This window comes from Tyto alba, unplaced genomic scaffold, assembly GCF_018691265.1.
Source record: "Tyto alba isolate M040663 unplaced genomic scaffold, T.alba_DEE_v4.0 Super-Scaffold_38, whole genome shotgun sequence".
NCBI classification, from domain to species: Eukaryota; Metazoa; Chordata; class Aves; order Strigiformes; family Tytonidae; genus Tyto; species Tyto alba.
In genome coordinates this window covers 20,117,448-20,141,250 of record NW_024881313.1, presented here as the reverse complement: position 1 = coordinate 20,141,250, position 23,803 = coordinate 20,117,448, and the positions used below count along the sequence as shown (strand labels likewise).

At 37.6% G+C, this 23,803-nt stretch overlaps 1 protein-coding gene across 7 annotated transcripts; it reads right to left on the bottom strand.

Moving 5' to 3' along the window:
- Positions 1–672: 672 nt before the first annotated feature.
- Positions 673–23,110, bottom strand: ARL5B (ADP ribosylation factor like GTPase 5B). 7 transcript variants are annotated; one of them, XM_032991761.2, is made up of 9 exons: positions 22,895–23,110; positions 14,877–14,937; positions 12,432–12,579; positions 9,852–9,935; positions 7,995–8,146; positions 5,967–6,006; positions 3,404–3,428; positions 2,633–2,709; positions 673–1,019 (listed from the first exon to the last, which is right to left on the bottom strand). In XM_032991761.2, exons 1-8 carry the CDS (start codon positions 22,938–22,940, stop codon positions 2,672–2,674), a joined length of 594 nt encoding a protein of 197 aa, XP_032847652.2. In that variant the 5' UTR covers positions 22,941–23,110; the 3' UTR covers positions 673–1,019; positions 2,633–2,671. The 7 variants fall into 7 exon arrangements, with proteins under 7 accessions (XP_032847652.2, XP_032847649.2, XP_032847651.2 ...); XM_032991760.2 differs by lacking the exon at positions 673–1,019 and adding an exon at positions 1,459–1,606; XM_032991759.2 differs by lacking the exon at positions 673–1,019 and adding an exon at positions 1,645–1,748.
- Between the last annotated feature and the right edge of the window lie 693 nt (positions 23,111–23,803).

Here is a 23,803-nt window from a genome sequence, read left to right as displayed (position 1 = left end):
CCTTCCCACAGAAGTGATTCAACTTCCCTCTCCTCTGTACTTTCTCCCCTGTATCTAAGCATGGTCCCCATGATATAGCTAGTGATACACAACTTCATTTTACTGAGGGATTTTTAAAATTTCTCACGCCGATATTGAAGCACACGAGTTAATGCAGGTTTGGCACTGTTAAAGTGATCCTTTCCTGCCATCTAGGGGACACACACTGGTGTGCAAATGGAGGAACAGGGGATTGTCTTCACGGCTACATATAGGAAAACTTTCTATATGAAATGTTTATCCCTATGCAGCAAAACAAAAATCAACCTAACTGAAGAGTAGCACAACTATCAAGAAACAAATCTAACTGAAGAGTAGCACAACTATTTTATTGGAGACCAGATGCATAACCCTAAAATTTTCTACAGTAAATTTCACTTGAATACACAGCAAAAATATTGAGTTGACAACTTAAGCCTCACTTTTATGACACACAGTCATGTCTTCTGAGCCACCCAGCTATACGAAAAGCCTTTTGATTTTCCTGCATACATCAAGAGAGCAAGATCTATGCTGCTATAAGCAGTATGTACCCATCCACAGCCAATACAGAGATAAAAAGAAAGCATCATGTCTCTGGTTCCAGAAATTAAGAAAATAAGAAAAAGCAAAATTACATGACACCTGATATTATGAAAACTTAGCTTGATGTCAGAACTTGCTTTTCAATAAATCATTTACACAAAGCACTAACTTTCTCAGAGCCTCATTCTGCTGCCTGTACTGTGGGCAGGGCAGAAACTTAGTATGTACCAGTGTGCCTCACACACTGTGCAGACAGTATTCACCTTTAGATTGCTCTACCCTAAGAAATAAAACATAGAAACACTCAATGTCAAAAGTTCATCAAGTTCATTTTAGAAAAAGTTAAAGGTTGTTCAAAGATGAAAGTTCCTGTTGCTAGTGTTGGCACTGGGGTCACATTTTTTTGTATTTGCTCTCTTCACTGCTGCCTTTCAGGCTCTGTCACACAGCGGATTCTACAAAAGGAAAGAGCAAACTCAGCTAAATGCTACACGTTGTCAAATGCACACACAAAAATCCAAACAAGTTTTTTCCTTCTCTTCCATTTGGATTTGTTTTGCTCTTACTTTGAAAGGGAACAGTCCACTAAAACAAACACCCTTCACTAAAACAAACAAAGACCCATGCTTCCCATGGCTGAAACCATGTGAAAGTCTCTTTAGGATCCAAGTTGGAGCTTTTCCTGGGATGAAAGGAAGCAGGTGTCCAACCAAGATGTTTCACCAACTGGCTACAGTTGCAAAAGATACAGGCCCCGATTCTGCCTCAGTGAAGGGACTTAAGATGAAATGCCTTCCCTAACCCCTACGCTTAAAGTGACAATGTTACACTACTTTGATACCTCTTCAGCAAAGAACACGCACAAACAAAAAACGCCCGAATCTAACAGAACAACTCTTCAATTAATTTTATTGTGCTAAAAAAAAATTTTGAGAAGCACTGTCCAAGTCATCTTCCCATTACTGTGTGCAGTGTGTTTAAATAGCTGGAAAGAATCACTGGCTTGGGAATACTGAAGCTCTTTACCACCCTGCAAGAAATTCTAAAAAATAAACAAAATAAAAGCCACATGTAAACCCATTTACAGCAATATATCTTTATAAGAAACTTTAATTTCTTGAACTGGAACATAATATATGCTTGCACAGCACAAACAGAAGTTTGACACTAGACCAACACCGTTGCTGAAAAAAGAAAAAAAAAAAAAAAAAAAAAAAAAAGGGAGATAACTGTAAAATTAAGTTGGATTTAGTAAAACAGCTGTATGAAGAAAGTGCTGCTTACTTGGTAAAACCTATAGTGTATAAGCACTTTATTTTGTATAGTGCCTCACATGTCTTTGTCGGCATCTTTAGACAAGAGAGTACAAGGCAATAATAACTCGGGGTGGGGGGGGTGGGGGGGAAGAGGGGTGAAGAAAAAGGGGGCAAGGGGATTTGGGGGAAAGAATAATGGCTCGAATTAGAGACAGGATGAAGAGGTAGCAAGGCACCATTAAGAAATCAAGACAGCTTGTTTCCTAAGCCTGACCTCCTCCAGTGGTGAGTACAGAGACTAAGATAAGGTACAACCCTTACTGCAAGCTGCCATGAACACACTCACGAACAGTGAAAAAACCCTATGGTGCATGTTCAGAACCTCTCAAAGAGATTGAACATTGCACTTAATGAAGTAAATTACAAAGAAGTCACGTTCAGCCAAAAGAACTTTTGTGTCTATGAAAGCTGACATGTTCCAGCTTTCGTTTTCTGAAATTAAAACAATTCTATGTTGGATTTGACTATCTAGTGACAACTGTGTAGTCTTACAGAAGTTCTGAACTACCCAAAATTTCATCGTTCATTGGCTTGTATCTACAAAGTTTTCTCTTCATTTAACAACTGCTTATCTTTCCATTAATTTAAGAAACTAAAGCCAACAAGCATGTGTGGTTTCTGGGTTTGTTTTTTAAATGTGATAAAAAGTATGGTTTCAGGAAGGCAACTGTATTCACAGTGTTTCAGGAGGTGTATTCCTATGTGAGAGATGCACTGTGTCTAGGTAACAGCATGTAAATATAGGCACATACTCCTTTTGGTACTCTGGCCATTCTCCTTTGAGATCATCTTCAAAACCTTTTATTCTTTGGGAAGACTTTTGGAATTGCTGGGGAAAAAGGAAACGTATCATGTTACATTAAGGTCAAAATCAACAAACTTGGCAAAGTCAATGAAAAAGTATCTACTGTTTAAAGCCTATCCTTACAAAATAGTGTTGGAATTCAACAGAAACACAGTTCAACTGGCTGTACTTCCCACCCCTTCACCCCCATTTCCACAAGTCAGCACAAATTACTGATCTGTCTGTAAATATTTGTCTACAAGTCATGTTTTGTCCAGAAGCTTATTTTTAACAACAAAAAGAAAAAGAACACAAATTAAAGTACAGTCTTAAAAAAAAAAATAATTACTTGATTAGCACAAAAATCAAACACTTAAGTAATTTTTCATCAGAACTTTTTTCCACCCCGAACCCCTATTTTGGTGTCTGTTACTGTATTTATTTACATAGGGAAATGATTACCAGTTTGACAGTGGAATTTTATTTTCAAAACTGAAAAAAATTCAAGTTGCATGTTTTACAGGGTGCATTTCAGTTTACAAAGAGCAAATGAACTTTTCAAAAATTTAATGAACGATTGAATATTTGCAAACTACAGTAACTGTGAACTGTAGGGAAAAGAAAACTGTTTCCCTCTCAACCACAGATGACCCACTTTAACATGCTAAATGGTACAAAAGGAAAAGCAACTTTTTATGAAAGAGGTATTTTTTTTCCTTAGTAAATGGTTTTCACTTACCATATATTATTGAAGCAGTTAAAATCTGGCTGGACAAAAAAGATAGGAAGGATAGTACACTCACTACTCTATTAGCCATCTTATTTTTTCTAGTACTTATTTATGCAATAAAGCTTTATTCAGTCTTAAAATTATTAACAGGGAGGAAAATTTTAAAATTATTATTGGATCTACTTAGCAACAACAGTTAACTAACAGACGAACACATCAGTGAAGGGGTAAGGGAATGTCTTATTGCAAAACTTAATTCTGCTTCAAATAAACTAACCAAATTCAATTAAGCAAAAGAGCTTAAAAGCCTGCAAAACTACTTTCAAAAAGCGGATCCTACCAACCTCATCCAAGCATGATAAAAATTGCTCAAAGTTGCATTCTCATAGAGACTGCTAAACAAATCAGAACTATTTATCTCCAATTATGATGCATGATTATAACACAAGGGGTCTGATTTTATAAATTAAGACTATAACCAGATAGTGCTTTTTATAAATATTCAGGACCACATTCCGAATTACACAAAAATAAACCTGAAAATAAATCTAAATTGCAAACTGAAATTAAGTCACCATACAAGAAACCTCATTCACAGTATCATTTTATTATTTCCATTTATAATTTGCTTTCCTAAGAACAAAACAAATCTTATTTTCACACACTGGAACAGTTGTTAGCACGAACGTTGGAGCAATAAGCTTTAGTTTCAGATTCTGACCATGCCTTGCATTCCTCCTCTTAATTTAAGCTCTACTTTTCACTGATGTGAATTATTTCCTGAGCATTTTGACTTGACACTCAACTTAGTCTTTCTCCTAAATGTGACTTTTGCTAACCAGCACTAATACATAACTTTATTCAACCAATCACTGATTCCATATATATTCAAAGTCTTCTTTTTAACACTTATGACAACGTACTTGTTGATACTTTTAAAATTTCATTCAGCTTTGTTCAAATAAAAATGGAATCAAATTGAAATTTAGAAAAAAAAATTAGTAGACAAAACTCAGTGTGCTTAAATTATCAAAACAAGATTTATCAAAAACATTTTGTCATTAAGGACTCTCATAAATTAGCATAATGGTTCTAGTAACAAGACTCTACGTGGTTTTTAGGCAAGCTAAAGTGCAGAATGGTGCTTTTGGGAAGCCTGTCAAGCATTTATGTAGGTTAGATCCTTGACTGCTGCTGGGATTTCACCAGGAATTGAGTGTCCCCTGTGTTTGTTTTATTTTTTCCCTCAGATGTTTTTTGGGGAGTTTGGTGTTTGTTTTTTTGGGGCATCCAATGCTTTCAGTTAACTTCATCCATAGCTTTAGATTTTCTTTACAGATCTAACTTCAACCCTTTCATACTGAACTAAGTTACTAGGTCCAATCTTTCAACACCTGTTTTTCAAATGGAAGCTCTCTGCTTTTTCAAGTTTCCATTCCTAAATTTCAGGTGAATGAATCTAACTCAAACACCATCAGAAGTTCTCTGCTCCTGTAAATAAGACTAAAAACAAAAACTAAGGCAAAATATTTTCTCTGTAACAGAATCTGAAAACATATTTAATAGTAGGCAAATAAATGTAAAGGTTAGCTTCACTCCGAAGTCTACAGATACAGCACCATGATTCTGTTCTGTTTACAAGTCTGGCTTCCCTTTTGATTTTTCATTAATTTAGAAAACAGCACTCACTAAAAGGTGAGGAAGGCTCATGTATACAGTATTTAAAATTTTAACAGATTACAGCAAGTCTACACATAACACTGGCTGCTGTAATTCCAAATGTAATTATCAAGAGGTTTATTTTTAAAAAGGTATTCAAGTTCTAAATGACTAAACCAGCACTTAATAACAAAATTTTTATCCACTGTACAGAGATGTATTTTCAAGTAAAAGAAGAATCATATCCTAGAACTACTTACCAGACAAATTGAGAATAGATTTTTTTTTTTTTTTAAGGCAGAAGTTCAATTTTATACCAGGTTAAAAGCCACCACAATATTAAACTATAACTAACCCATTCAGCATTTAAAAATTTTTATTCATAACTATTAACTCCCATGCTGGCTAGAACTCTACTGATGTTCCAGATAGCTCAGCTGGAGATCTGATTATCCTTAGAGGCTAAAGCTATGCCAGACTAAAGTCAACCTACTCACTACTTTTTCATTATTAAATAAACTGCGCTCATTTATGTTAGTAAGTTATATAAACTACTTAGAAAGAAGAAGTATGAAATATTGACAATGACAAAACAGACTTTAAAAAGCTATCATTGAAAAAGTTAGAATACATATTCAGAGGAATTTCAGTGCTTAAAAAACAGATTCACATATGTTCATCCAGTTGAAGATTAGTGTATTAAAAAAAGTTAAGAAAATACTTTGTGTTTCAGTTCAACTGCACTTGATTCAAGTACAGCTTGGGGGTTGGCTGATATAAATTAAACATGGTCACTGCCTCAGCAGTCAGAAGTACAGAAAAATGTACATGTTCACAGGATAAATAGAAGTCTCTTCTTTAGGAGGAGAAAAAAAAAAAACAAAACCAAAGCAACAAAACAAAGCTATCTCACTCCAATACGGGAGGTCATCCACTCCAAGCCTTGGCATAATCTGAAAGATAAGAGATGTTCTATTGGTACTAGTTCTATTCAAACATCTTTAAAGTATTTACTACTTGTTTTTATGTTTAAAAACATCTACTTAAAATAAGTAAAATCAGCAGAAATTGATATTGAAACTTGAACAGAGTATATAGTGTTTTAAACTAAGCTTACTTAGGCTTTAACCACAAGAAGATGGTAAAGCATACTATTGTCTTGAAGCTTGGCACTACTTCAATTTCTTTTCCTTGTAAGTCTGAAAGACACTATTCTTAATATGCTTACTAAAAAGTACATGGAACCAAATAAGTTTTTCTTTTTCTACAGGTTTCCTGTGAAAGACTACTTACTTGAAAGCTAGACCTTTACATATTAATACAAAAAGACAAGAGACAGGTATTCAGACTGAACTGGTTCATGAAAAGGCAGTGTATCCAAAATTCCAGAATCACATTACAAATTTTAAAATATGTTTATATTCAATACCAAGATTGCACGGGATCTAATCTGCTTACTCACTCAATTTGCATCTCTATGAAGTCTCCATTTCATAAGATATGTCTTCCTTTGGCTTTCTGGGAATCTAGTTACCTACTTTATGCCATCTTTAAACTTTACTTTTGTAAAGCATATCATACCTTAGCTATCCAAGAGCTTCACTCATATGGGGCTAATCTCCCGAGACATCCACCAGATCTTCCCAAGGAAGATTCAGCTCAGCAATCTAACTCGGAATTTTTTTACGAGTTCGACTCACTATTGTCAGTTTTAGGTATTCTAATTACTCATCTTTTTTTTTTTTTTTTTTTTTTAATAAAAAAGAAGCAGTGTAGGGTGTCCAATGTTTCTAAAATTAAGTTCATATTCATTAATTTCTACCTTCCTCCAAATGCCAACTTATTTGAAGATCTAAGTTAGTACAAAAATAAACACTCAAAAATGACTTTGGCAAAACTAGTAGGAGGAAAGCAGAGTTAACTCTTAGAATGAAGCAATGCAATCCAAAGACTCAATCAAAAAAAGTTTGTTTTCACTCACACATCCCACCCTAAGGAAGTGAATACTACCAATCACTACAAGACATCTCCATTACATTAGAAAATATTTCATGTTAGAAGTGAGGGAGATGCTCTCACTTCCCAAATACTCAGTCGGATTCACTATTTTTGATGTTACAAGACCATATTATTGTAAAGGTTGTATAATACAGCTGCAAAAACCCTCTAACTATTACACAATAGCAGACTGTTTTAAGAATCAAGATGAAAAATTAGAACACTTCAAACCACGTAAGCAAACACTGTCCAATTTGTTGCAGGCATCCAAAAATGATTTTTGATCTTTACAGACAAAGGATCTAAGTAAAGCTTAGATTTCCATGTTAGAATTGCTGGCATAATCTATACAAGTTACAAAATTAGCTACGTCAGCCAGATATAAATAAAAGGTTTAATATTGGTAACAATTTTGTTTTATGCCAGACCTATTTACCTTTTCATCAAAACTATGATTGAACGCTTATCAAAAAATCAAACCAACAAAAAAAAAGCAAAACACCAAAACCACCCCAACCCCCATCACCACGTTAGAAGCTTACAGCAGATCATAATGTAAAGGAAGTGACAGTAGCTTATTTCTTTAACTACACGAAAACACTGAACAAGAGTAGGGCACAGAGAGTAAACAATTATGCCAACAGCTACATATTTGGATGTGTGTGTGTGGGGGGTGTTGGAGTTTTTTTGTGTTGTTGTTTGAGTTGTGGTTTGTTTTTTTTTTTTAAAACAGTAAGTTGAAAGACTTTCATACAAATTTGGAGTTTGAGCTAGGGAAAAAAATCCTCAAGGCTCAATAAAGAAAAGGAAAAATTCAAAATGTCCCTCTGACTGCAAAGATCAGAAAATATGTTCATTCAGGAAATGCACATTGGTGTCAATAGGCTTCTAAATCAGTATTCTTATTTACCATATACTACTATAATAAGCAGTAAGCATTTACCCTTCTCCTGTCAAAGCACAACAGGACTGAATGTGCCACGGGTGATCCTTTATGGAACTAAGCGTGAGGTATGTAGATATCTCAGCAGCTGTCATGCACCCTTTCATGTCCTGCTTGTTTGCAAAAATGAGAACTGCAGCCTTCCGTAAATCCTAGAAGTAATTTGAAGCATTCGTAAAAGTTATTATAAAGAACTAAAAGGCAACTGTGTTAATGGAATTTCTAAGAACTGCATTCAAGATAATCTAAAATTACAAAGCAGCATGGAGTTTTAACAGACTTAGCGCATTAACAATTAATTACATAAAGATGAAGAAACCAATTTATTTTTAAGTCTTCTCCACCACAGAGAATCAAATTATAATGTATTATATGACTACACTTTTGGTGTTGACCACATGTTCATATGTTAACTAATGAGAGTCTTGTTAAAATTTATTCCATAAAGCTCCAAACCATCCATCCAGCAGAATTATTACTGAATAAATATTTCAAAATCTAGATTAGATACTATTCAAATGAAAAAGCCTGCTAGATATCATTCCCTTGAAATTATTTTCAACTTCATTAAACAAGTTCTGTAGTGATTAAAGCAGTAACAATTTAAGAAAGCTATCTAAATTCTTTTAAATTCTATCCTATTGTTCCAAAAAGGGAGCTCTAATAATGCTGCAGCAGCTTCAGTAAAAAGAAAAACTAATGACAAGTTGGTCTGTTCCTGTATGGAAATTAGGATTCCACATAGCAATGAGAAAAGAACTGGGATGTATGGTTCTAGGAGTGCAGAAGGGTAAACAAATGCAATACTCAGGAAGCTGACAGTTGTAATTAAAAGTGTTCAACACATTTAAATGTATATTAAATTTTGCGACTACTTCTCCATCAAGAAAAAAAGCCCAAACCTTTATGGTCCAAAGTTGAAGATTCCCTCCTACAAGTAGTCTAGTCTAGGCCTACTGACTGTTTTCAAGAGATGGTAGATCACAATCTCATAAATTTGTAACACTGGAAACTAATACGTTATATGGGAAAACTTCACCACAAAAAGTCATCTTTCCACCTTTTTTGGTAGTGGATTTGCTCCTTACTACCAGACCCAAACTACATTCATATTAACTATAAAGTGAAAGCCTCATTCATTTGAAACAATGCAAATCTCTCAGAGAAATGAGCTCCACAGAATTATTTGCATTATACTACATCCTTTTCCTTCGAAACGAAAGGGAGATACTTAGATTTAAAAGAATCCTAATTTAGTTTGAGGGTGGTCACAGAAGTTTTAATGTACTTTAGCTAATCCAATGTGGATGTTAATTTAGGATGTTTGAGACAGTTGACCCAGTGTTGAACAGTTCTCAATACAACAAAATCATAAAACAACACGCAAATTAACTCAGAAGGAAACTGAACTGAAACTAATTTATCCATCGTATTAGATGTGCTCCTTATTTTTAAGGAACCAGATTAAAACAAGAAAGAGAAATGAATTGCCTACTTTCTAAAATAAAAATTAAAAAAAAGCTTCTTGAAATTTTAACCATTTAACTGAAAGAAGAGAGATAGTGGTGGTGAACAATAATACCCAGTTACACAAATACGAAGGTTAAGATATTTCACAATTTCAATGTGAAGTAAAGAGTGATTTGATTACAATCAAGCAAGACCTCTAAGAGTGCTTCAAAGTAATTTTCCTGTTTATCTGTAATTTACATGGTTTTAAAATGTGATGAACATGCATGCACATTCAGGCTCAGAAATTTTGTTGTGACAGTATTATTTTTTCTAACATAGGAAGCATGTAATGTTATTTGACTGGTCACAACAGAAGAAAACTATTATCTCAACTCCTCGCCATACCTCATGAGCCAGCATTCTATGAAGTTCTTCTTTTGTAATAGAAAGTCGTTCTCTATCAATGCTGTCAACAACAAGAATGATGAACTAGGAGAAAAAACAATAGTACAGTATGTAAGTACAAAGTATAAATTACAGAAAGCATATTTTCAAGAGGCCATTGCCACAAGTCTTCCTATATGAGAAACACACAGGCTTTCAGAGCATGCTAGAAAATAGAACATGAGGTTCATTGTTACAGTCTTTTGCTAGAGCACTGGCAATCATACATGAAGATTACAGTTTAAAAATAATAAATTATTGTGCTTGTATATTTCAGCACTATTATTAAAATCTACTTCCATGTAGTATAGTTAAATCTCTTTGGTGGATTTTCAGGCCCTACATCATAAACGAAGTATTGATGTAGGTACCAAAAGCACCTACAGATAGTGGCTTACATTTAAAATGTGGATGACAAACTTGCTACACAGTTATTAATAAAACAGCTATTAAAACAATGTTTTGTACATGTTTTGTACCTTCCATTTTATAGCCTTATACTAGAGAGGAAAAAGACATGGCATTACACAGGTAATACTCAAGTAAATGCTTGTAAGCATTACACACAAACCATAACAACTGATCAGTGTTCAACACTTGTCCTGCCCAGAGTGTGCCCCAAGCAGTGCTAACAGCATCGTAGGTGGGAACAATGAATAGGGAAAACAAGCACACTCTGATGAAAATTATACAGATACTGTAAAAAAAGAAAAAAAAATTACAGGGAACCCATGCTGCACTGGAGAGGAAACCAAGGAGATTACATTCACCTGACAGACTTCTCTCCCTAGATGGGAATACTTTTCCGTCCTTTTTCTTTTACTGTAGCTCATACTCTGCCCTCCACCCCCAATAACTTAACCATGAGAGCTTCCTCCTCTTTCCTCTCCTCCCAAATCCTGTGTCTGTAAGCCTGTCTCAATGCCCTTTCTGCAAGAATACTGACACTTAAAACAGAATTGCAGAATTAGCAGTGTTAATTTGAAACTAATTAGAACAGGTATGGACTGAAAAGCTTATTTGTAGAATTTTTACATTACTCCAAAGATTTTGTTTAAATTGCTTCAATTTACAGAGAGAAAAGAGATATTAACAAAAAAGTAGGAATACAAGTCACCACTATGATTCTCCTACATATGCTCCAAACCACTTTGCCTTATAAAATGAAGGAGACTCATTACCCATCAAAAATTACAACAAAGTATGAAAAACTAAGTCAATTTAATGCTGCTGTGATTTTGAGATGTCTAGCAGATGAGGAAGAACAGTAAAGAAATTATTCTTATCAGGGAGGCTAGGATTAGCATACTAAACAGAGCCCTTTCCTCCCTCAACTGTTTCCAGAAGACAAAGCTTCTAAGGGAAAATTCTTTCCAAGTGCTAGAAAGCACTGGATTTCAAACATTAACTAGCCAGAACATGATGATGAACATCCCAAAATGATCAAAAAAAAAGAACTAATACATGCATCTACTCAAATTCCAAAATCAAAGTTTCTCAATGGACGAATGTCAAGAACTTATCGTTATCATACCCCATAATGCTGGCAGAAGTCTCTTTACCCTCATGTCTGTCCTAGATGTAGCCATACTATTCTAGATAAAATTAAAAATAAGTTTAAAATACTAGAGATGACGGTTGAGATGTTATCACCAGGCTTTCAGTAGATAAAAAGTTTCTGAACATCTGGGGTGGATCACTAATCTCCCCTCTCTCAAAAGGGGGCATGGGACAGAAATCCTCATTTTACAGGAGGATGGAATGCTTCTACAAAGAGTAATACCTACAAGAGATCTCTGCTTTTAGTACAAATGGTAAGAAATTAAGTCTAAAATCTTTTACACCGGTGTAGAAGTCTCAAAGTGAGGCTACGGAGATTTTATGTGCCTGTCATGTTGATAAGCTTTTAGCATCGAATGACTAGCATAAAAAACAAACTGCCAAAAGGCAACTGTTGCCGAGTTCTACTCCAACCTTTCCAGCAATGGCAGCTTCACCTGTACCTCATAAGTACTGCACAGCTAGACTTTCCTTTATCCTTTGGATAAAAGCCACAAGCTGATAAGATTTTTAAATACTGCTGCCTAGAGAAAATGTCATTCTTCATCCTTAATTATCATTACCGCAAAAACATTTCAGACTAGATGTATAGAAGTTATGTAACCATTGGCAAATACGCATCAAATTTGCAAAGCACACTGCCATTTTTTTTTTTTAATCTACTTGAAAAAACATGCAAAACACCTGTTTGATCTGAAATGTATTTTGATATCATTTGATTGTCCAGGAAAAAAGTCTAACTTCACATTTTATTACATAGATCAAACAATATTACTGTAAAGTATACAGGAAAAATACTTCAAATATTACCAGAAAATTGTCCGCATACCAGAGACACTTTACACTTTTTGGATTTGTTCTTCCTCAAAAATGTTTAAAAACAATACAGCTGAAATATTTATAAAAATCTACCAATTCCTAATAAATAAATATAATTTCAAACAAACTTGAATTTGCAGACTTCGATGCAACATCTCATACCTCTGTGTTTGAGTAATAGGTATTCCATGACGACCGTAATGATTCTTGTCCTCCAATATCCCACATTAAGAAATGAGTGTTTTTCACCACTATTTCTTCTACATTGCTTCCTATGGTTGGAGAAGTATGAACGACTTCATTCATTAAGCTAAAGGAGATAATATCACACCATAAAGACCGGCCAGTAAAATCCACAAGGCTTGTCACAGCTCAATTGCAACAAATTTGTTGTAGAAAAAGTAAATATGTGTAACACTGACAAAAAAAAAAAAAAAGGGCAAATTTCAAAGATTTATGTATTTGAATTTTTAAGCAAATACTTAAGAGCAATTCTTTATTAAAAAGATTAGTTCAACCTGAATTTGGACTAAAAACCATGGTTGATAAAGTTCTAGTGTGTTTTTGTAGCAGAGACTATAGACATGCTTGAAGATATCAGCAACGAAAAATAAGCACATAAAAGGCTTACAACAAATGGATAAGCATCTGCATTTTCAGAAGCTTCTCTTTTTAAAGGACACTCTAATGTATACATAAAATGCACTTGTTTCAAAGTAGAAGCTGCTATTCTAAAGATCCCAAATAAGGGGAACTCTAAACTGTGCAAAATGTAAATCAGAACATAATTTTCAGAGCACTCAATTTAGTAATTCAATATTAAAACAAATTCCAAAGAACTGTTTGCTTACATAGCTGAAAAATTATTAGTTCTACATTTAAGCTTTGTGAAAAGTACTTAGAAAAAAGAGTTTTTTTGGAAAACATCCTCTGCTGCCTTAATATCAAATATATGCATAGTAATTTGGCTATACACTACTCCTTTTCCACAATTACAATAGTAATTATGTCCCTGCCAATATTCTTGAATTTATCACAGATATTCTTGTAGCAATGACAAGACTTGGGTGCAGTGATGCTATTGAAAATGCTTAAGGTAGGACCCAGGCAAGATGAAATACTATGTTGAGGAATCTGCCATCTGTCATGGTTTAGGCCTGGTCGGCAGCCAACCACCATGCAGCCACTCTCTCTCTCCCTTCTCTTCCAGCAATAAGAAGGGACAGAGAGCCAGGCTTGGGGTTCAAGATAGGACTGGGATGGGGGAAAAAATCCCCCTTTATGGTCACGAGCAAAAAGCAGACTTGTTAGGGGAAGAAAAAAAAAGAACATACCTTTATTACAGGCACTAACAACACATAACAGAGTAGGACAGTGAGAAACATTGCCACATCTTGAGAACACCTTCCCCCCACCCCTCCCTTCTTCCCGGGCTCAGTTCTGCTCCCAATATCTCTACCTCCTCCCCCAGCGGCGCAGGGGCAGGGAATGGGGGGTGCAGTCAGCGCTGCCACTTTCTTTATCTTCAGTGGGGACAGCTTCTGGAACTTCTTCCTCCTGCTCCATCATGGTCCCCCTCTCACAGGAGACAGTCCTCCACAAACTTTCTCCGACATGAGTTCCTCCCACAGGCTGCAGCGTTCCCCACACTGCTCCATCGTGGGTCACCAAATTTCTCCAACTGGATTCTCTCCCACAGCTTTAGCCCTTCCCGAGCTGCTCCGGCGTGGGACTCCCCCACATGCTGCAATCCTCCCAGCGCTGAATTGCAGCAGTGGGGCTACCTTTTCCCACAAGACCCCGGCCTTCTTCGGGCACAGCACCTTGCTCATCCAGGTGAAAACAAACACAGGCCATAAATCAGTGTCTGCTTCACTGTAGATCTTCATGGGCAGCAGAGGGGGGGCGCCCTGCCATCTCACCACAGGATACAGGGGGGTCTCTGCTCCGGCACACCTCCCCCCTCCTTTCTTCCTCCGTTCCCCCACTGACCTTGGTGTTCATGCAGCTGCAGCAACTCCTCCTCACAAGTCTGACTGCCCGTCACCACGTCCCTTCTTAAACACGTTAATGCAGAGGCGCAGCTGATTGGCTCAATTTCCCAAACAGAAGTGAAGCTGACTTGGAGCTGGGGGAGCTTCGAGAAGCTTCTCACAGGGGGCCGCCCCGATAGCCCCCTCCCCTGCCACCAAAAAAACCCCACCACTCACTCAACCCAGGACACCAACATAAATTTTAGACATGGGAATCAGGAAACATTTATGGATTTTTGCAGAATGACTAGAATTTCCATTAATTTAAAAATCAATTCCTTCTCTGTGGTTCTTGGTGACAGGATAGGCTTTGATGGCAAAAGAATTTCCAGTTCACTTTTTGTCTGTATGTAAAATTTTTGTTATTCAATTTACAGTTCAGTTTTAAAACGCTGCAGTTCCTTCACTTATCATTTAAATATTTACTCTGTTTAGAATGACTAAGACTATTAATGGGCAAACTGTGATCTAGAACCCCAGAGATTTCACCAGTTTGCAAAGCTGAATTTTCAATGATTAAACAGTAACAAATACCAAAATGCAATCAGAAAACCAAAATAGTTCATATACTTACAATTGGTAAAGAATAGTAGTCTTTCCAGCATTATCAAGTCCCACTATGATTACTTTATGCTCTGCATAAACACAAAAAAGACAAGAACAAATTAGCGAAAACATCAATAATTATAATTCTGATTAATCACTTTTCCTTACTGAAGAAAGTAACTGCTTGTTCGTCTTATTTCAATAGCTTACACAGAATACTGGTGACTTCAGGACAGAAAAAAAAAAATCCATAAACCCTCATCTTCTCTTGAGACTAAAGTTTTGAGAAAAGTCAGTACTGGAAGTCTTCATAAAGGAATAGTTACTAATATGATTATTTCATTAAAAGAATCTAGTTTTAGAAAGAAAAGTAAAATGAAAAAATATCACTTAAAGCAGTGTATCATCTTAAGAACATCACCAAACATTTAACTGCACAAAATATTAGCCTAACTTTCAAGGCTCAATAACAACCACTTGTTAAGGGACCACCATAATTAGCACAATAAAAATTAAGAGAAAGCTGTATTTTTAATGGATCACAAATTCCAACGTTGCAACTTCTGAACTGAAAAGTCACAAAATGACAGAATGGTCGAGGTTGGAAGACACTTTTGGAGGCTGTATGGTCCAGCTCCCTGCTCAACCAGGTCCACCTAGAGCCACTTCCCCAGGACTGCATTCAGACAGCTTTTGAGTATCTCCAAGGGTAGAAACTGCACAACCTCCCTGGCCAACCTGTGCCAGTGCTCAGCCACCCTCACAGTGAAAAAGTGTTTCCTGATATTCAGAGAGAACCTCCTGTGTTTCAGTGCCCACTGACTCTGGTCCCGTCACTGGGCACCACTGAGATGACCCTGGCTCTGTCACTTTTGAACTCTCCACTCAGGTATTTATACACATTAACAAGACCCCCCCTGAGCCTCTTCTCCAGGCTGAACAGTCCCAGCGCTCTCAGCCGTTCCTCATGTAAGAGATGCTCTTGTCCCTTCGTTATCTTTGTCATGCTTGCTTGGACTCTCTCCAGTATGTCCACGTCTCTCTTGTACTGAGAAGCCTGGAAGTGGACACACTACTCTGGGTGAGGACTCTCTAGTGCTGAGTAGAAGGGAAAGATCACCTCCCTCAACCTGCTGGAATGTCCAGCTTATAGAATAATGATCTTCCAAATGCTACAATGTTATTTTTCCAGCCATAAGGGAAACAAAAACAAAACCAAACAAAAACAACAGAAAAAACCCAGAAGTTATATGCTTCTCTGTAGTTAATACTTAGAACATGAAATACATCAGGACAGCCAGTTAGTATGGTGGTTCTTTTGATACATGCGTAAAGTTAGAAGATACTGATCCACTTACTGACACAAAAGCAAATCAGTTAAGAGCAGAGAATTTAAAAATGGATACTAGAAGTAAAACTTACATAGGTCTAAACAGGTTCACTTTTGAAGGGGTAGTATTTAAAATTCTAGGTCACTTATTCTAGAGCAAAACATGGTTCACAGCTTAAAGATTTCCTCTAAAATACCATATTCATTCTATAAGACTTATAACAAATTACTAAAAGGTCATAAGACTTACCTTAAATATCAAGTTGGTGGGTTTTTTTGCCTGTGAGTGGTCAGTCTAAGGAAGAATTTAAGTGTTTGTTTTCTTTTTTTTTTTTATATCTATTTATATGTAATAACATAGGTCTTTTCATATTGAAAGTGATTTTAATAAAACAAACTCTTTCTTGAGACTTTTAGAAGTTTTGCTATGCGATATGGCCCTAACAAATGATAAAAGTTATTTCCTTGTATCACTTCCCTTACTACTGCATCCTGACATCACATTCTAAGGAAGATCTTTTCTTAGCCTTAACCCCAGTAATACTTTTAGCCCCATAAGCAGCAGCATCAGTAATCGATAACCTTTCCCAATACATGGATGATATGAAATCCTCTCTGCTTTCAACTCTAATACATGTCACATAGCTATACTGTCCATGTCTTCTTCAAATTTAGTTAAGTTTAAGGGCTTTCAAAGTTCAAACACAGAAATACTCCTGTGTTGCTTCCACAATAACCATGTTGTCAGCTATTGCCCAGAAGAATATGATTTTGCTTTTGCAACATTCTGTTTGAGTTATTTTCATGGAAGAAAAGACAAAAAATTCCAGTCAACTATTACAGTGCTCTTTCCTACCTTCACATCAGAATATAGAGTCTTAGGAATTAATGAGAAGTGTTGGATAAAACAATATCATGCTACTTAAAGTAGTGGGGGAAAAAAAAAAAGTCTCCATTGAGGTGACTGTTTTTGAAAGCTACTAAAGTGTGAATGGTTTAACACTAATTGGGAGAAAGAGGCACAGCTTACCTGTTCTACTCCATAGTCAAATGGTATTTTATACAGTAACTGGGTAAGCACAAACAAGAAACAGTCACACAAATGTTAACTAATGTTGATTTGGGGATGAAAATAATATGATGAAAGCACCACTATCTTACAAATAACAGTTTCCACCTTTTATTAATGGCAGTTGCTTCCAGAACTGTTATCTAAGGTAATGGAAAACTTTTTACTTAGAAATTCAACTTTTGAATATGTTTGTGTCTAGCTTGGTTACAGAATTTTTACTTATATGTGCATTAGAGGAAAAACATGTGAACTTAAAACCTGCTAAACTAAGACAGAACAAAATTTTAGCAAGCCAAGTACTTGTTTACAAGAGCAACTAGTAGAAGATAGATGCTCCATTTAAGAGAAAGGACAGTTATGAAGTAAAACATAGGCAGTGATTTATGCTCATATTTGTGTTCTGTACTTACGGACTAACCCAAGTTTTTCCCTTTCACTGGCTGGTATTAAAATTCAGTTTGGGTTGTATTCATTATTATCTTCCCAATCCACTATGTTCTTGGGAAAAGAAGAAAATCCATAACAGAGTTGCCAGAGCAGTCTTTATAAATCAGGTTGAAAGGGGGGGAAAAAATAAGTAGAAGAAGTAGGCATATGCGAGGGGAAAAAAGACAGTATTAAACTAATGTTTAAAAGAATCCAAAGAATTCTGTTATATCAACCACTCCTGACAGACTATTAAAAAATATATATATATATATATTGTATTGTTAAAAAAAATCTCTGGCAGTCCAGTACCACAGAAATTATAAGATATTGAAGGTGATATTTCAGATGTTAGAAGGAACACATAATATGCTCTTTTCTTCACTTATTTTTCTAAATTCCTCTGTGGTAAAAGGATCCCAAACTAAGATTAAATTTTCACAACTTTGTCCTTTCCTCTTTCTCATTTGCAAAAATTAAAAAAAAAAAAAAATATGAATAAAGATGAGCAAGGCTCATTTCCAACATATTTGAAAGAAGAAATGAATATTGGAAAAGGTATCTATACTTTTCAGGCTGTGAAACACAAACCCCACATCTAGTTCCAAAGAATAACAATCTTGGAGGCTTCAAGGCTGTAAACAGAATGCAGACAGAAGTTTTCTAGGAAGGATGCAGAAGGAATAGTATTTTACTGAAGTTCAAACACATTTCAAAACAAGGATTCATACTGCACACTAGAAGCTGCCTTAGAGTCTTCTTTTAAGCACAAAAAAACTATTTAAATACATCTTTTATTTCCAGACTTGATTACAAGAAAGTAGCCTGTCGTAGCCACTGGAACAAAAATCCATTTGGTTTTACAGGTAATGGTCTCTGATAACCTGACTGTACAGTCTGGGAACCCTTAGGCTTGCTGACAGAAGTAAACTGGAGTTACAGAAGTTTTACCACCTTGACCTAGAGCTTACCATTATTTTTCTTACAGCAGCTTTTTAACACCTGTAGCATTTATACAGAGTAACCTGAAAGACTTTGAATGCCTATTATTCAAAAAAAATTAAGATACAGATTTGTGAACTTCTTAAAAAACTGTATCAGCCACACACACACACAAAGAAATAAGGTACTGTCAACTGTCAGAATTGCCAACATTCATTTCTGTTTTTTCCTTATAGTTTCATTAAGAGCAATCTTAATAGTATTGATGGAATGATAAGTCAAGCAAGTTTTATTCAGCTATGTGTTAACACAGGCAATAAGCTAGTTGCTCCACCATTTATTCATACTACTACATGATGCTCAGAAGACTGTGCCATTTGAGTACTGAATCATACCTTAAATGGGTCATTTTTGAAGTCCGATTTTTTATGAACACACTTTTAATTATTTTCAAAGTAAGTGCAAATTCAATCTGAACTAATGATACTTTGTAACTAGACTTTAAAATGTCTGCAGAGCACAATATTTTAAATGAAAACAATGTTCTTTGTCAATTTCAAAAATAAGGAAAAATAATCAGGAAGCCATCAGGAAGTCACGTAGAAAAAAAGACAAACTATTTTTAAGCCAACTGTTTCTCTTATGAGTAAAGTATCTCCCAGTTCACATTGTTCAATTACCACTTGATTAAGAGACAATATATATTGAAATCTGAAAGAAACAGAAATGCTTATTGTCTTCCTCCAAGTTTTAACCTCTGCACTGAAAGGGCACAGAGACCAGAAAACAATAAGAATAAATAAGGCACTGGAACAGTTTTGACCACTAGTACCACATAAACAGAAACAGCCACTGTTTAAAAACTACTGCCAAACTCAAACTGGAAATTAGCCCTTCCAAACATATCCACAGAACTAAATAGATTGTTCCCTGTTGGACTGTGCTCACTCAGGGCAGAGACCGATAGCCTTCTTCTCTTCCATTAGTCCTTGACTCAGATCAGCACAGGCATCACCCAGTTTCCTTAAAGTGGTGTGCATTGCAGTTTTTCTTGTTCCATAATCCCACATACCAGATTTGGAGAGTAGATGGTACACTGCAAAGGAAAATCAAGTGCATTCTGCCAGGGAAACAGGAAAAAAAAGAACTGAAGGCTTTTCCCTTTTAAAAGTTCCCATCACAGGTCAAAGCCACACAACACTATTTCAACCGTTACATTTTCCACCATGAGCCAGTCTGTGTTTGCCAAAATGGGCTAACCATAATCAAAATGGGCTGAACCAACTGGAACAAATTCTGCTGCATGTACAGTGAGCTCAAGCAGAACTACTGATTTATCTCCCTGGTAGGAACACACAGATGCTACTCAAGTCACAGGGCTGAAACAGTTGAATACAAATAGTAAGAAATGCTCCTGGAAAAGGTCAGCAGGTAATATCAGTTAACAAACACTTATCATTGAATGTCTTTAGAAACAATTAGGTGAAGTCTCTTGACCTTCTTTTCAGTACCTCATCCTTATAATTGGAAAGGATGGTAAGAGAATCAAAGAGCAAGAGTAGCAAAGATGATGTGTAAATTAATAAAATGACATCCAGTGCTTTCACAGGATCTAAGGTACCTTCATTACAAGGTTTTCCCGCCAGGCAGAAGTCACTGAATAAACTCGATTTTCTGTACCTTGCGCATTTACTCTAACTACACTGAACCTCTAGGCACAAAAAACACATGGGGCTTATTTTAAGATGTTAGGTATCTTAAGATGTGCATTTTTCAGAAATCTACCAATATATCAACTTCCTGTGAGTTAATGGTATTAGATCACCAGTAGATATTTCTTTAACGTTGTCCAGACATTACTGATCAAATACCTTTTAGATTCGGCACTTTCAACAGAGCTATTATTCACATTTATGTAAAGCAAAACTGCAGTGCATAATTAATATTCGGTGAAATGCCAACAATTTCCTGTTCTGTATCTTCTAGTACTCAGGCATACCTCCTCACCTCCTCCCCCATGCTCCACTTGATGGAAGACAGATGGTAATTTCTAAATCTTTGTTTTGTTTAACCTTTAATTTTGCCAATATAAAGTGCTTCAGACTATCAGCACAAACCACACCAGCCATGATGAAGTGATGAAACACACTGGGGTCTATTTGTATCTTTGGCACATTCCCTCTAGATAGTGAAAATCATTTTTTAAGCTACTGTGCTAGTCTGCTCAACAAGCAGTTTCATGGGACAGGCTATGAATTCTCCAATAAAATTGTCTAGATTTGGTATAACTAGAAGAGCAACTGAAACAAACTCGCTAATTACTACCCTTTATTATTTACAGGAAAATAGTAATGAAAGTAGAGAATCTTTTCCCACTACATGGTTCAAAACTTTCAGTTTGAAGAAAATTTTCTAGGGGAGAATTTTCTAGGGTAGAATTTCAATTTTGGCCCTGAAAATAAAATCACTTTTTTCTATATGGTCACCACAAGAAGAGGGGGCAAAAAACACCTGAATAAACCAAACTGAAAAGAACCCCAGCAACAAAGGATCAGAACACATCTCAGAAGCCTCTCATTGGGATAAAAGCCAAATGGTAAGTATTTCACGCTAGTGCCTCATCAATCTTAACTGTGATACTAATTTTTGTGAATATTTTAAATGTATGAAGAATAACTTTCCTTTCAGGAATTAATATACAGTAACAAAGACAATGTGTTTTCCACTAATGAAATAGAATCAAGGTAGTCTAATGTTGTCATGTACTAAAAAACCAAGCAAACAAAATGAAAACAACAAAAACACACCTCTTCCTTCCTTCTTGAAGATAAATATTTACACCATAAGGTACCATATAGACCAACACTAAAGGCCACCAGAAGTTAGTTGCTGACCGGTTGTCTGCTTATAGACATCTCTTGGACTCCTTCACAGAAGGAAAGGAGTTGCAGATTACAGTATGTAGTGAAAACCAAGACAGTAAACAGTTTTCTGGAGAACAGGGGGATCCTTGAATCTTAACAAATGGGTTTTCCAGCTCAGAAAAACAAGAATCTTGAAATCAACAACAAAAAATTCAGAAGACTGTTGGATGACTTCAGGAATGATGTGGTGGGATAGTGTATGTGGGGAAAAGATAAATGGTCTGGATCTCCCTCACATTCATATCCCGTGAAAATACAGTTTGATACATAGATCTTAATATGTACACACACTGAGGTTTACAATGGGTTATGTACACTCACAGTGACAAGACTATTAAAGGGACACAAGGTGTACTTGCCTCCCAAAACCTGCAAAACTGTATCGGCACCAGTGTTGCACAAAAACCTTAACTACATTCTTAGTAACTTTAAAGTGAGAATGAAGCGTATGTTTGGAAACCTGATGAGAGAACAGTAACATTAACATCAGTTTGCTTGCTCCAAATGCAGGGCCTCAAGGAAAAACAACACAAATGATAAATCCCTTGACTATTTTATTTTCTAACCAAATAAGTCTAGGTAAACAAGATTCAATAAAATAAACAGATGAAATATAATTTTATGTTTTTATTGTAACTGTCTGAGCTGAGGGTGGTGGCAGCCACAAGTTTTGAACTCTGGATTAGAGCATGAGCCATTACTGTGGGGCTGGGTCCACTAGGTAGGAGAGAATGGAAAGCTATCCCCTTATGACCTTTCTATTCTTGCCTTGAGAACTGATTTTCTTGGGTCACAAACTGTATTTAACTAGCATCTCTGCCAACACAGACAGATCTTTACGTCAAGGGTCCCAACAGAATTTTGGTGTTTTTTTTCTAAAGATAAAAATAGCATGATTTTAGCGGCAGACCGACTTAAAAACGGAGTGTCTGCAAAGACAAACAAGACTGCCATCCATCAAAGCTTCAACGGTGAAAAAAATCACGTCTGAGAGGCAGCTGCATTCACTACTCACTACGTGAACTCGGGAGCACACCGCTTGAAGGTCTGTCCGGGATAAAGGAGGCGCTTAGAGCGGCGAGAAAGGAATGGGGAGAGGACGGGACCACCTCAGCCAGAGAAACAAAGCGACTCCGAGCATGAGGCACCGCGGCACCAGCGCTCAGGGCGCTGCACAAAAAAAAAACCCAACTTTTGCCCGGGCGCGCCCTCAGGGGAAGCCCGGCGCCCAGAGCAGGCCCCCGACCTCCGGCGGCTGCCTGCGGCCCCCTCAGCCTTGCGGGTTCCATTCGCTCACCCTCACCCTCCCCACCAGCGGGCCGCCCGCCCCACCTCCGGGCCCCCGCGCCCACCTTGGCTACCGAAGAGACTCCACAGCTTGGCGAAGATCAGGCCCATCCCTGGCCTCGGCTTCCCGCCGAGCCCGCAGGGCACCCGGGGCTCAGCCAGGCAACGACAGCAACTCCGTCGGACGGCCGCAGCCCGCCGCGTCCCCGGGTCAGCGGCCGGGAGGGGGGCGGGGGCACGGCACCGCCCCACCCCCGGCCAACGGCCGCACCGCGCGAGGGCCGCCCCCACGCCTACGCGCGGTCGCGGCGCGTCATCACGTCGGCCCGCGGCTGGCGGCCTCGGCGGGAGGCCGTGCTGTTCACCAGGGCGCAGCCGGGGCAAAGGAGGAGTGCCGCGAAGCACGCTTGGCCCCCGCCCCGGGTAGGGGCAGCCCCCGCCGCAGTGTGGGAGCGTTGCCGGTCTGCGCTGGCAGCGCCCTTTTCCCGCTACCGGGCTGTGCTGGTCCACGGGCTCAGCTACGGCTAGGAAGGGGGGGTGGTTTTCAAGGCACTCGGTTCTTTCCTGTATAGTAAAGCATTTGAAAACAGAGGACTCGTTTTCGGTGCTGTAGTATAGGTCCTTGCGTATTGAAGCCGTGCGTGGGTGCCCCAGCTTTGTCACCCCGAACACCATCACCAACAAAAAACCGCCGTCAGCAACGTTTTGTCAAACGATTTTCTTTATATAGTGGAACTGTATTTTGAACTTGGGGCCCGAGCTGCTTCAGCGTCTCAGACTCGTTGCTGCCCCATAACGCCGGGACGCGCCGCTCCAGCGCGCGCACCCGCGGGCAGCCGTTGGAGACATAGACCTCGAAACCTTAGCGAGGGAGAAGGACACGGCAGCGGCGCAGCCGCCAGGCTCCGGGCCGGCCCTGTTGCCGCCCTTCCCTTGCCCTAGGAAGCCTCCGGCGGGGGGCGGCGGCCTCTGCC